This window comes from Acinonyx jubatus, chromosome F2, assembly GCF_027475565.1.
Source record: "Acinonyx jubatus isolate Ajub_Pintada_27869175 chromosome F2, VMU_Ajub_asm_v1.0, whole genome shotgun sequence".
In the NCBI taxonomy this organism is placed as follows: domain Eukaryota; kingdom Metazoa; phylum Chordata; class Mammalia; order Carnivora; family Felidae; genus Acinonyx; species Acinonyx jubatus.
This window is the reverse complement of record NC_069394.1, coordinates 2,616,462-2,630,184: the sequence shown is the minus strand read 5'-3', so window position 1 is coordinate 2,630,184 and position 13,723 is coordinate 2,616,462. Positions and strand designations below refer to the sequence as shown.

At 65.4% G+C, this 13,723-nt stretch overlaps 1 protein-coding gene across 2 annotated transcripts in view; it reads left to right on the top strand.

Annotated features, from left to right (window-relative positions):
• The window catches only part of PTP4A3 (protein tyrosine phosphatase 4A3), a 34,763-nt gene that overhangs the window by 18,929 nt on the left and 2,111 nt on the right, over window positions 1–13,723 (top strand). Inside the window, exons 1-4 of one of the 2 annotated variants that reach the window (XM_027063786.2) lie at window positions 6,012–6,262; window positions 8,898–9,756; window positions 11,649–11,741; window positions 13,371–13,501. In XM_027063786.2, the coding sequence (XP_026919587.1) occupies window positions 9,652–9,756; window positions 11,649–11,741; window positions 13,371–13,501 (329 nt within the window). In that variant the 5' untranslated portion in view covers window positions 6,012–6,262; window positions 8,898–9,651. Of the gene's footprint in view, window positions 1–6,011; window positions 6,263–8,897; window positions 9,757–11,648; window positions 11,742–13,370; window positions 13,502–13,723 lie in introns of those variants that run through there. The other variant, XM_027063788.2, reaches the window with a different exon arrangement.

Sequence of the window (13,723 nt, the reverse complement as noted above, 5' to 3'; positions counted from 1 at the left end):
GTGGTGGTGGGCACTCTTCTCCGGGGCTCCTGGAGGGGGGGCTGCTGCGATGCGCATGGGGTCTTCCTGCGTTTCTCCCAGAGATGCTCGGCTCTGCTCACCTTTTCGGAGAGCCTCCCCCCAGTCTTGTTTCTGTCTGATGCCGTCCATCGCCTGCTTATTGTGTGTCCCCCTGATGGGGTTTTAGGGTGATGGGGGGGTTCAGGGCTGACGGCCAAGAAAGAACTCTTGAGACGTCTTTGGTGCAAAAAGGTGGTTTTACGAAAGCATGCGACAGGACCTGTGGGCAGGAAGAGTTGCCCTGGGGTTGTGACAGGTGACTCATTATATACCCTCAGGTTGGGAGGGGTCGGGGATAGGGTAAGTCTCTAAAGAATTTTGGAAGCAAGGTTTCCAGGACCTTGAGGGGCTAGGACAATGCCATTTATTACCGTTTAATAAAACCTCAGTCATGAGACCCTTCAGACGCATATCGGGGACCATAAACCTGGAGTATGATTGCCAGCGTATATCTTGGGAGAGTTGACATAAAGGAAGTTGACTTACAGGGTCCTCGAGGTTGGGGCAATGTTAAGCCAAGGTTCCCTTTTGTCCCGAGCAAAGTGTCATCATCGAGGCAGCTGAGCTCCCAGAGGGAGGTCACCCTGCCTGTTTCAAGGACTTGTTAATGGGCCTTAGGCAGTAAGGGAACTTAGTTTTTCATTTGCCTTAGTTTCCCACATCGCCATGGCAAGCACTTAAGCCCCTTTCCTTTGTTCTTGGGTGGCCAGGAGTGTCTGAGGAATATCCCACAGATCCCACCTGGGGGTGCCAGCCTGTATTTTTCCCTCTGCCTGCCCCACGCTCCCTCATCACCCCCACTGATCTCAACCCCAGACAGTAGACCCCCAGAGGGTGGGGTCATGGGGGTTCATTCACCCCTGATTCCCGCCCCCACGCCCCAGTGCTCTCAGCATGGGGCTTGGAACAGAGAGGGTGCTGGGTGTGTGCACGTAGGAATGAAAACTCAGTGGGGAAAACCCCAGCAGTGAAGGCATCCAGGGCTTCCTGGAGGAGGAGGGGGGAAGGAGGAGAAGGCCCTCACCTGGTCTGGAGGGTGAGGAGTATCTGGGGGCATTCTGGACAGAGAGAAAGGGTGACTGGAGGCACGAATCCTACAGGCCCCTCTCTACCTCCTCCTACCTGTGAGCTGAGCGTGGGAGGGACAGGGGCCAGTGGGCCAGGCTGGAAAGTCAGAACTTGGCTTGGGGCCGTAGGGAGCCACAGATAGTGTGTGAGCAGCAGCAGCAGCAGCAGCAGCAGCAGCAGCAGCAGTAGCAGCAGGGGGCCGCCATTCTATCTGCTGGTCTCACTGTAGCAGGCTGGGGCACTTGGGTGGGTGGGTGACATGGGCCCTTGGTCCGAGGTTGAATCTGGGGCTGGAGGTGGCGTTGTCTTCATTGAAACCCACACTAAGCTGCCCTCTGAAAAGCGACGGCGTGTCATGCCCATCCTGGTGGGAGAGGGGGCTGGCTGGTTGGAGGAAAGGGAGAGGGGGATTAGGGTCTGGAGACCCTCAAGGTCTCCGTCCTCGGATGGGGGAGCAGGGCGCGTGGGTGTCCCTGAGTCTGTGTCTCAGGTGGGTCCTAGGCGGTGCTGGGGTCGCAGCGGCTAGTGGCCTGGGCCTGCCTCTCAGGCCTGCATGGGGACGGGGTCAGGGACCTCGGGGGACAGCCAGGCCTGAAACTGTGGAGGGACTGTGCCCGGCTGCGTGGGATCCCGTTGGCACTGACAGCTGGGGCCGTGGCTGCCCCCGGCCCTGTCCTGTGTGCTTTTTGTGACTGAGTTCACGATTCCTGACAGTGTCCTTGTAAGGCAGCTTCTGTGGTCCTTCCTCCTTGCAGATGAGGGGACAGGCACAAAGAAGTGCCCGTGGTCACCTGGTCAGTAGCAATCTCGCTGAGGAGCTGGGCTGCTGTGGGTACAGGGGCAGGCAGTCAAGGCTCGGTCAAGGCATGGGGGTAGGAGGGTCCCTCGGGCGGCCCCCGATCTGTGAGGATCAGGCCGGAGCCCCAAGGCAGGAGCCAGGGGAGGGGAGGCTGGGCAGGTTGAGGTCCCCGGAACCCCAGTAGCCAGCTTTGCGGGTGGGCCAGGTATGACTCAGGCAGCTCAGTGACGGGCGGTGCTGGGAAATGCCACATCTGAACCCCGTGTGCGACAGCTTAGGAAACTGAGGCACAGGATGGAGGGAGGTCTCTGCGAGGAACCCAAGGGGCTTAGCTCCAGGAATGGGGTGACCCCTGGCTCAGAAATGCTGCCTGCATGCAGGGTGCCCATGGGGTCAGGCTTCTCAGGACAGGGGGACGGAGGGGTGGCCGGCAGCCCCATGTGGGGGGCGGGAGAGGGTGGGCAGGCTGCCTGTTCCGGTGGGTGCTTCCCCTGTATTTCCGATCAGCCCTGTGCCTGGCGCTGGGAGACGCTCAATAAATATTTGTACATGGGATGAATGAATGAATGCATGACCGTGTCCCTTCCCCCTCAGTGAGTCCTGACGTCTGGAGTCAGAGCAGGGGAGCCTCAGGGGCATGCAGGTGGCTGAACACGCTCAGACCCCGCGCTGAGGTGGGGGATGGGCAGTGGGGGTGGGGGGTGGGGCTCCAGACAGAAGTGGGCAGTCCCTCACGTGCTGGATGCACGGTGGCCGGTGTGGCGCCGTGTGATGTCACAGGCAGCCCGTCAGCGGTGGCCACACCTTCCAAGCCACAGAACTCCCCCATCCTTGTCCCCAGCTGGGAATGCCCAGGGGCAGGGGCGTGGACCAGGCTGGCCATTACCAGGGAGGTTCTTGTGGCACCCGCTGGGTGAGTCCCATCTAGGCGACGGAGGCCTACGGTGGGCCTGCCAGGCTCCGGATGGCCACAGGGTCGAGGAGTCCCAGGATGCCCGGTCTGGCTCACCCGGCTGCCTGCCCACCCAGCCACTCTGTGCCCGCCGTTCCTGACAGCTGGGGTGGAGCCCAGCAGGCTCACCCGAGCTCTCGGGGTGCCCACCTGCCTGCACGTGGGTCCCCGGTGGAGCTGCGGCCTGCCCACCCAGTGCTGGTGGCCGACGGTCCTCGAGGGCGGCCTTGGGGCCAGCCGCTTGGTTTGCTGAGCCAGCACCACACCCCCCGGGGCACCATCAAAGCCTCTGGTGTGATGAGGGGGACCCAGCGAGGCCGAGGGGCAATGGGCCAGCTCCGGGGAACCTTCTTGCCGGGCTTTCCTCCACCTCGCGATCCTGGCGGGTGGGACAGGTGGCCGCCGAAGCCTGCTCTCCAGGGCTCTGCCTCTAGGTCGTCGCCTGGGTGCTCCGCGGTGACCGGCCTGGAGCTGGCGCCAGCTCGGAAGGTGGCTTTCCTCCCTGGCAGTGTCTCCGTTTGTAGAGGAGGCCGCGCGCCCCACAGAGGGCAGGCCCTGGCTCCGGGTCGCAAGGGGCGGGTGGTCAGGGCAGCGGGTCAAGCCCTGATGAGGCTCCAGGCGTCAGGAGCGTGCCGGTGCCCCTGCCGCTGGCCGGCTGCTCCAGGAAAGCCTTCCCCGGTCACCTGAGCCTCCGGCTCTGCCCTCGGCAAGGCCCACTGTGCTGGCTTACTCTGCTCAGAAGCTCTCCTCCTGTTGGTCCCCATCCCGGCTGTGGGCACTCGGCAGGCACTGGAGGCAGGACCCGGTTGTTGGGGTTGCTGCCTGAAGGCAAAGAGGCACTGCCAGGGAGGAGTAAGCTCCCTGTCGCTGGAGGTGTGCAAGCTGGGCATTAGGTGGCGTGGGTGACCTTTGAGTTTCCTCTGGACCTCAGGGGGCTGAGATCCCGTGATGGGTTCTGGACGTTTCTCACATCTGGACCTCTGCCCAGAACGCTGGGTCATTTGCTCCTTCCGTAAACAAGTGGGGGGCCCTCTTGGTGCCAGACGCCGTGCGGGAGGCAGGCTGGGCCTGGGACACTCCGCTCTGAAGGGCATGTGGCCGAAGGGAGAGTGGGCCGGACAGGGACGGCGGGGGAGGGGGAAGAGGGTAGCAGTGCTTGGTCAGTGAGGGCGGCTGGCCCCTCCGTGCTGCTGGGTGCAGGGGCGGGAGGGCTTGGGGAAGGTTTCCTGGGGGATCAGGGTGGGCTTGGCTTCTCGGGACCCCCCTGCTGGCCCCCCAGCGGCATGTGGACTTGGGCTCGCTCTGGGAGCCTTCCAGGAACGGCTCCTGCTCTGATAAAAATAGACTTCTCCGAAGGGCTTGGTGTTGTGCCAGCTGCCGCAGGTGCCCCCCCCCCCGCCCCCCGGCCTGGCAAGAGCGGGTGCCCCAGACAAGGGGGAACCGTGCTGCTGGGCCCGGGTTTGCCGCCCGCGCGGCACGGGGCTCTCTGTGTCTTGGGTGCAGTATCGAGAGCTCGATGGGAACTTGTAAGGACAAGGAAGCAGACGAGGGTGGTAGAAACAGCCTGCTGGGGGGGGGGGTGGGGGTGGGGGGGGCTTTCTGCTCAAGGGCCAGAGTCGGCGTGAGCAGGGTCTTTGCGGCTCAGCAAAACGCGGTCCCAACCATGGTTCTTCCGCTTGCTGGCTGTGTGACTTGGCGAGTTACTCAACCTCTCTGATCTGCTGTGTTGGATCAGTACAACGAGGCCCACGCGTCTTGCCCATGGGATGCAGCGTCCGGCACAGCATCGGAGGGAGCAGACCTTCCGGAAGTGGCCAAGCTGGGATACCGGGGGTGGTGGGGGTGTCACTGGGTGCCCAGAGATGGCCTCCTGGAAGGTGCTGCTGGAAGTGAGGTGCTCAAGCATGTTGGTGCCGGATGGAGGCAGGAGGACAGGAGCCCTTGGCCTGGGGTCCTCGAGCTGATGGGCGGGCCCCGGGCTCGACGGGGGGGTGTACCTGTGTGTGGGGGCTCCTGTGGGGCCTTTGCACCCAGTACACAGTCTTCCTGCCTGCTTGCCTGGCTCAGGGGTGTGAGGAGGCCAGGGTCACGGGCATGGCTGGTGCTCTTGTCCCCAGTGTGGGGACAGCCTGCCAGGGTGGGGGTGGGGCTGTGTTCTGGGCACCGCCCCCCCCCCCCCCCCCCCCCCCCCGGCCCCTGCCCGGCCCCGAGGCTCTGACTGCTGCCTGCAGGGGCCAGGCTGGCTGCTTAGCTGGGTTCCCAGTGAGGCGAGGCCTCCTGGGACCTGGTGTGCCAGGGCCGCCCGTCTCTTATGGGGGCCTCTGTGCTGGCTGGGGCAGGTACGGCCTTGATGTGAGGCCAGCCTCCACTCTTGAGGCTCGAGGTCTGGGGAGAACTTGCCTTCCTTACGTGGTGCTCCCAGGAGGCGAAGCCAGGACCCTGCTGGTGGGGGTAGGTCTGAACACCCGGACGGTCTCACCTGGGAGCGTCACAGAGGGGCTCTCCTGAGGGGAGGTCTGCACTGAGCGTTGGAGGATGAGGGGGACGTGGAGACAGCTCCCCGTGTGACCCTGCGTGGGCTCCCAGCCCCCGTGCCTCAGTTTCCTCACCTGCACACACCAAGGGGGTGGGCTGGATGACAGCCCCCCCCCCCCCAGCAGTGGTGAGGACTCAGGGAGGAACAGCAGTGTCCCGCACACAGCCAGGCACTCAGGAAGTGGGAAAGCCCTCGGGGTGCGGTCCCGGGGCTGGGCAGGGGTCTGAGCAGGTCAGGCGAGGGGCTCGGCCCTCACCTTGTGGGCGTCCCTGCCCCACGGAGTGCCCCACCTGCAGGCCTTGGCCGGTGCCCAGGTCCCCTCCGGCGCCAGCCCGTGTAGTCCCCTTCCGCCGTGGGAATCCCTCCCGCGAGATGGGGCCCTGGGGAGCCCCAGAGGGTGCCGCAGAGGGCCGGCGGGGAGGTGACGGGCTTCGGCTCCGCGCAGGGCAGAAGGCAGGCGACTCGGCAGGGGCCCCGCCTCGCAATGGTCAGCGGCCCTCCCCTCTGCTTGCATTTCCCCTTCCTCCTGCCGCTTCCTCTCCCCTGCTCGGCCCTCCGCAGCCCCTTTGTTCGCCCCGGGCACGCTGGCCGGCCCACCGTTATATTTAGGCGGCAGGTGTGGGAGCCACAACAAGTCGGGTGGCCCTCCTGGGCACCAGCCGTCGCGCCCACGTGATGCCCGGGAGCTATAAATAGCTCCGGGCCGCGGGGCGCCCAGCATCCCGGGGAGGCCGACGCGCCCCGAGCCCCGAGCTCCCAGCTCCGGGTCTCCGCCTCCGCGCCCTGCCCGGTCCGCGCACGGATGGAGGCGGCGGCGGGACGCCTGCGCGCGCGCGCTTGAGCCGGGGTGAGCCGGTGCTGGCGGGGGGCGTGCAGGGAGGACCTCAGCGGCACCCCGGGGAGCGGGCCCGCACCCCTGGAACCAGCTCCCCCTCCCCCCGCGCCTCGGGGCTCACGCAGCACCGGACGTGGTGGCCCCCACCCAAGACCCTACGGGATCTGCCGGGTCCCAGCCCTGCTCCCACGCTTCTGCTTTACTTCTGGGACCTCGGCTGAGCTCTAATCCTCTCGAATCGCCCCACATCGGGCAGGGGCCTGGGTCCAGAGGGGCTGGCCCTCACCGAAGCGGATGCAAACTGGGCAGGCTGTGACCAGGAATGAGGGTTGTAGCCTCCCTGAATCTCTTAGAAACCGGGGTGGAGGTTGGTTCTTGCCTCCTAGACAGACTGAGAAAACCCACAGAGCCTGTCTGGTCAGGGCCCAGAGACCATCCTGCCTTCTCTCCCTGGCCTGGTTACTCATCTGCAAACAGGGACGACCACATGGTCCCCTAACTGGTCTCCAGTGGACGACTGCTGTGAACGCTCAGAGGGTTCAGTGCCGGCAGGTGTGGGGAGGCCGGCTGGGTCCCACGGGCTGGGTCCCACGAGCTCGGGTGTGGGGCCACTGGCAGGAAGGCCCATGGGGAGACACCCAGCTACCAGCTAGGGGCCCTGGGGCCTCACTGAGGGGGTGTGGCTGGGAGGAAGGGCCTCTTCCTGGGGGGATGGCCACAGGCCTGGTTGAGCTTTGTGGGAGCACCTGGGGCAGCAGGGGTGAGGCATCGCTGCCTGCTCCCCGCTGGGAGTGGGGGACCCAGACTCTGCACAGACCCCACCCCAGCCTGGGCAGTGATCTTCGTCCGACCTCAGCCCAGACCCGTGACCCCATTGTAGCCTATATGCTGCTCCCTGTTCCAAGCCAGTCTAACCTCTCAGCTCTGCCAGTCGGGGACAACTTCAGGCTCAGGTGGATGGTGAAGTCTGCTCAGCAGCCTTCAGCCCTGAGGACCTGTTCGGGGATCCTAGGCAGCAGGGCTGGGCCCTATGCTGGGGTCTCCCCGGGTGCCCAGAGGCTGGGGGCAGTGAGGGGGCAGGTCAGCCCCTCAGGGAGAGGCTTGTAACCCTGTGGTTCTTCGGGCCTTTTTTCTTCTTTCTTTCTGGTAAACACACACACACACACACACACACACACTCGGGAACATCCTGCTGCCCCAGGAGGAACAGGTGTTTGTGTGTTCAGGGCGCCCTAGGCTCTCTCCTTCCTCACCTGCACTCAAAGCGGAGGCTTGTGCTGGGACAGCTCAGGTTTGGGGCCGCGGCTTCCTTCCCTCTGCCTTTCTCCCCCTCCGGGGACACTTCCCATTGGGCCCTGCTAGGGCCATGGCACAGGACCGAGTGTGAGGTGTGGCACCTGCCCTAAGCCTGGGGACACCTTTCCTGTCCGGTGGCCCAGGCCTTGGGCCCTTGCCGCACCTAGGCCGAGCCCCCATGGGCTCAGCTTGCTGGCGGACGGCTGGAGAAGGGGGTGCTGGGACGGGGGCAAAGGTAAGGGGTGCTGGGTTGGGGAACGGAGGGCCTGCCCAAGTGAGCAGATAGGGTGCGGCCGGTGGGGCTGGGGCCACTCCCAGTGGCCGGAGGGGTCCGATGACCACTGGGTCACAGCCTGAGGGGCTTCGGGAGCATCTTGTATAACCCCTCATTGTGCAGATGGGGAAACTGAGGTCACTGGTGTGCCCGCGGTGTCCCAGCCCGTGTGGGGGGGGTAGGGGTGGGGGTGGGGTTGGGTGCTCCTGCTGGGACCCCAGCCCAGGAACTTTGGGGCCCAGGGAGGGAGAGAGGGGTGTGTGGTGGTGCTCGATGGTGGTCTCTGTGGCCCGGCCGCTTCCCTCCCTGCGGCCATCGCAGTGTGACCCACTCCTGGCCACCTGCGCGGTCACACCTTGACAAGCGTCTCGTAGCCAGCTGGCCCTTTGGCCGCTGTGGTCTGCCTCTGCTTCTCCAGCTCCCCGCCGGCAGAGCCCGGTTTGTTTACTCCCGCGCCCGGCCGGCCCTGTGGGTGAGCGGTGGAGACAGCGGAGGGGTGGAGGTTCCCATGGGGCACCCGTGAGACATGTTTAAGGTGGTTTGCAGCTATGAGCCGGGCCGCAGTCCTCTCTCCCCGCTGTTTTCCCCGGTCACTTTGGCACCCACGCTTGAGCCCCTTTCCCTGAGGACTGGCCGCCCCGGAATGATCTGGGCTCAGAAATTCCACAGAGGCCCGGGATTCCACAGAGCAGTGTGGCTGGGGTGGGGGTGGGGTGTCTGCTGGTCAGCAGAGGGGGACCCAGGCTGGAGGGGGGGCAGCTTCTGTTGCTATGCAGACGGCCCTGAAATCTGCACACTGGGTTAGAGCCCACTCGTGCGGCGTGTGTCCCTGGGATCCCTCCCTCCGTCCCTTTTCACTCTACGCCGGTGGCGGTCGGGGCTGTGAGCCAGACCTGGCGGGAGCTGTCCGTCCTTGTGCTCCCAGGTGGGGGAAACTGAGGGCGGAGGAGGGTCACTCGCTCAGCACGGTCCTGCAGGGAAGCACTGACTCCCTCGCCGGGGTGGGCAGACTTGCACTTCTCACAGGAGACGGGGGCTCCCGGTGACGCCCTTTTCTGTTCGTTTCCTCTCCTGCAGACGTTAGCCTGCTGCTGAGCGGCCTGGGATTTATGGAGAGGACCTCGGGGGGGCAGCTCTGAATTCTGCCCGGGCCCAACATCGCCGCGACGCCTGCTGCCGAGGGGGCCTGCGCGCCTCTGGCCCTCACCATTGCCCTCGCCTGCCGATGTTCCCTGCTGTCCGGCCCAGGGCCGGCTGTGCCGCCTGAGCCCCCGGGCGCCCTCCAGGACTCGCAGTACCCCGATGGGGTAACGTGACAGAGGCCCTGTGTGTCAGAGCCGCCCGCCCCCGCGGCCGCCGCCCACCCCCACCGCTGGTCCAGTTCAAGTTCGGTTTTCCTTCGGCCCTTGAGGGTCTGGGGCCCGCCTTTGAGCGCAGGGGGCCGCTTGCCTGTCCACCGATGCAGAGGGGGCGTCCCCAGAGGCAGGCAGTGCTGGACGGAGCCACGGCGGCCCATTCGCTCCGGGCTTTTTAAAGTTTGCCTCGCTGGGTTTTTGGTTGCCCTTATTTTTACTTTTGCTTCTCTGGGGCCCGTGTCTTTCCTTTGCTTTGTAAGGAGCTGGACTCTGCTACTCAGCCCTTCCGCCTCCGAGGTGTTTGCAAAGCATCTGTGCGGCTGGGGCGGGTTTGCAAGGGGTTTTCTGTGTCTCGATCAAGCCCAGGGATCTCGGTCTCCTCGGGCTGTGGGGGGGGGGGCAGGTGGGGGCTTCTCCACTGCGGCCCCCAGCCCCGTGCGGCCCCTCCCTGGGCCCCGCCCGGTCCTCGGAGGAGCATGGCCCGGATGAACCGGCCGGCCCCTGTGGAGGTGAGTTACAAGCGGATGCGCTTCCTGATCACGCACAACCCCACCAACGCCACGCTCAGCACCTTCATTGAGGTAGGTGGGGCCCGGAGGGGTGTCCGCACGCCTCCCGAGAGCTGGCGGGGGTGGGGAGCGGTGGACTTCGAGCCGTCAACCCACACACTGCCTTTGGGAGCAAAACTGTGGCCCCGGTTATAGGACCCCAAGGCGGGAGCCCGGACTGTCCTGGGGAGCTCGGTGGGAGGGCAGTCGTGGGGTCAGCAGCTCCTTGGGGGCCTGCAGGGCAGGACGGTGTAGGGCAGGGGGTAGGTGCTCCATGCTGTGTAAATTGAGGCAGGCTCAGAGGTAGGAGAAGCGGGCATCAGGCCCTCAGGACATCGCCTGCACTGGAGCAGAGGCTGCACGGGAAGGACGAGGGAGGGGTCCCGAGGTGGGAAGTGGCTGTGGAAACAGCTCGAGGCAGGCAGAGAGGCCCACGGCGGCAAGCGGAGTGAAGTTCCATGGCCAGCCCAGGCTGCAGGAAGCCTGCTGGCTCTTAGGGAGCCCTTGGGTTAGGACCGGCGGGGCCGGAGGCTTCAGGGTGAAGATCTGTGGGGGAAGGGGCTGGGTAAGCACCTGAGCTGGCTTACGAGGAGGAGTGGCCACCGTTGGCGTGACCAGAGGTGTTTGTAGAGCTGTGCATGGGTCTCAGACCCTCCTCCCTTCCCTCTGTAAGGTGAGAGCCGCCCCCATGGTGCTTGTCATAATGAAACAGGGGCCTGGGTGGGAGAGGACCCGAAACACTGTATAGAGGGAGGCAGTGGGTGCCCTGCCATCAGGGGCCTGGGCCTGGACACTGCCAGGGGCCCTGCAGACGAGGGCTGCCCCTCTTCACAGCTGACACCCTTGAGGTAATAGCAGGACGTGGGGAAAGACTCAGCCCAGGACTCGGCACAGGACCCAGCCTGGGGTCAGGGTCTGTGTGACCGGGGTCAGGGCCCAGAGTGTGACCGGGGCAAGGTCGTCTGTGGTGAGGATCAGGGCTCAACCCTGGGCTGTGTGGCAGCCCCTTTGCCACACGCACAGAGGAATTCGGAGGTGGCCCTATGGCCTCCGGGCCCTGTCCGCCTTCCTGTGCCCCCCCATTCTCAGAATCGCTGTCCTGCCTCATTGTGTCCAGTGTCCCTACCGCACGATGAGCAAGGTCTAGCAGATGGATGACTCGTCACTGCTCCCAGAATAGCTCTGGAGCAGGTGTGGTGGGGGTAGCCCCTGCTCGTGGCCCCCGTGGAGCAGACCCCCCGCGTAGAGGATAAATATAAACAGCCTGGCTGTGAACTGCCTTGACCTTTCCTCTGGTAGCCTGGGGCTTCCCCACCGCTGGTGCCCGGGGTCTTGCCTCCCGGCCGCCATCCGAGCAGGTGCTGGCCCTGTGCACCGTGAGGTCCCCCGCCCGCTGAGGCCTGCCCCTCAAGAGTCTGAAGGCCCTCGTGTGGGGTCCGGCTGTGCCCTCAACTGGACCCGTCCACGAGAGCCTGGCCAGGAGGGCAACTCAGAGTGGGGACCATGCAGGGCCACGTGCGGAGCACAGTGTCCTGTCCCTGCTTGGGGACCCAGGAGCTTTGTCTGGAAAATGCTGGTACGGGGCGGGGGCGAGGGGGGTTCCCGAGCACCCAGGATGATGGCAGAGATGTGCTGGGAGGCCAGGCTCATGGCTGGTTAGCTGCGATTGCAACGAGGGTAGGCGGGGACACCCTGCCTTCACCGGGTGGGCTCAGGGACCCTCGCCCAGAAGCATCAGGAAAGCCTCTTCTACCCACAGCAAGTCGTTGGGCCTGAAAGGCCACCCTAGTGGTTACTCTTGGCATCGGCCTTTCTGTTTTGTTGTGGGGGGGCCGCGGCCCTGCCCTGGGGGCCCCAGACGGGGGGTACCCACCCTGGACCCCTCAGCCCCAGCCCGGCCTGCCTTCGTCCTCCCTCCCTGCCAGGACCTGAAGAAGTACGGGGCCACCACCGTGGTGCGGGTGTGCGAAGTGACCTACGACAAGGCCCCTCTGGAGAAGGACGGCATCACCGTGGTGGTGAGGGTCTTGGGGCCCCGGTGGTGCTGCTGCTGCCCTGGGGGGAGGTGGGTGGACGGGGCCGGCCTGCACTGTGAGCTTGCCATGAGGCGGGCCTGCGGGGCCTCGCTAGGGCCACCTGCCCCCCCCCCCCCCAGGCGTGCTGGCACCTGGGCCATGTGGCGTTTGGGCACATGTCCAGAGAGGCCCTGGCCAGTGGGGCCCTCGAGGCAGGAGCACGCGCCCTGTGCACGTCCACAGGCATAGCTCATGTTGCCAGACCCTCCTGGGTCTGCCTGGGCTGCCGGGCACCCCCCCCCCCCCGCCCCCCACCGTCACTGCACGGCAGCCCCCACGTGGGGCTCTGTCATGGAGAAACTGAGGCTCGGGTCAGTCACCATCTGAGGCACAGCCAGAAGGTGCCAGAGCTGGGACCACGTCGGGGGGGCACCTTCAGGATAGCACCCCACCCCCATCAGGTGGCGGGCGGGCGGGAACGAGACCTCACTGTGCAGGGGTCCGAGCAGGGTGGGACAATCGGGGGTCCCACGGGCTCCGTGCCGGCTCCTCCGTGTCCGGGCCGCCTGGGGGCTCATCTCAGGCTTGTCGGTGTGGGAACCGTATGGTGAGGAGGGTGGGGCAGGCACTCCTGCGTGGCCCCTGGGGAAGCCATCCACAGAGGCCCAGGGGAGGGAGCCTTGGGGCTGTTTCTTTGGTCCCTTGGCCCCGGGGACCCGAGTCCAGGCGCAGGAAGGGACGACCGTGCTGCCACATGCCTGTGGGTCAGGCCACGTGTGTATGGCGCGTCCCCTAGTGCAGGGCTGCCCAAGGCACGGGGTGGCGGGGTGGGGGCAGCTCTGGGTCCGGTGGCCTCGGCCTGTTCAGCGCCAGAGGACCCCTTAGTTACTAGCTTTCCCTCAGCGAGCCGCCTCCCTGTCCACCTCGGGGGGCCCACTCGATTCACCTTTGGTGCCCGAGGAGCGGTTCCCCTCTGCCCCGCGTGAATCTCCTTCACTGGGACCTAAGTATCTCTGTCTTCACGGCAAGGCTGGGCCCTTACTCCGGAGGCTCCCCACCTCTTCCAGAGCGCTCGGGGAGGTGGGCAGCACAGCTAATTTTTCGAAACCAAATTAATCCCTGAACATCTGGAGAGGGCCCAGCTGTCACTGTTCTGGAATCCAGCTCCCAGAACAATGGGTCTCACCCCTCTGCCCTCTCTTCACTCCTTCCTGGTAGCTGGGCCGGGCCTGCTTTGTGCGGCTGGGCTGGGAGCTGGGGACACAAAGAGGCACCTGTCAGGCACATTTGTAGTCTATGCCCCTTGGGCCTGCCCACCCAGAGTCGCTCAGGCTGTGACCCTGGAATGAGAGCGTGGGCTGACAGGGAGGGGACATAGTCACCGTGCTTGGGAAAGGGAAGGATGGGGTGTTCAGGGAAGGCTTCCTGGAGAAGGGGACATCTTCTTGGAGCAGAGAGGATGAGGAACCCCTCCGTGGGGACTGCCTGCCTGGCCAGCTTCCTGCCCTTTGGGGCCTGCTGTCCCTCCCCTTCGTGGGGTCCCTCTGTGCTTCTCAGAGAGACGACCTTGTCTGAGCCACAGGCTGGCTGGCCCCGGGGGCCTCTAGCCTCACTGGCTGCTGCCCTCTGCAGGACTGGCCGTTTGACGACGGGGCGCCCCCACCTGGCAAAGTGGTGGAGGACTGGCTGAGCCTACTGAAGGCCAAGTTCTGTGATGACCCTGGCAGCTGTGTGGCCGTTCACTGCGTAGCCGGCCTGGGACGGTGAGCCGGCGGGGGCAGGGTGGGGCTCACGGGGACGTGGGAATCCCGAGGTCCACCTTGATCTCGGACGTGGGTGCTGGGCCCACATCACACATGACCACGGGGTGGGAGTCCCTCCCCAAGTCTGATCCCCCTCCCTGCTGCTGGGTTGCAACTTTGTCCCTGTACTCGAGCCGGAAGGAGCTGCCACCCACCCCCCTCCCTGACCCAAAAACCCATCCC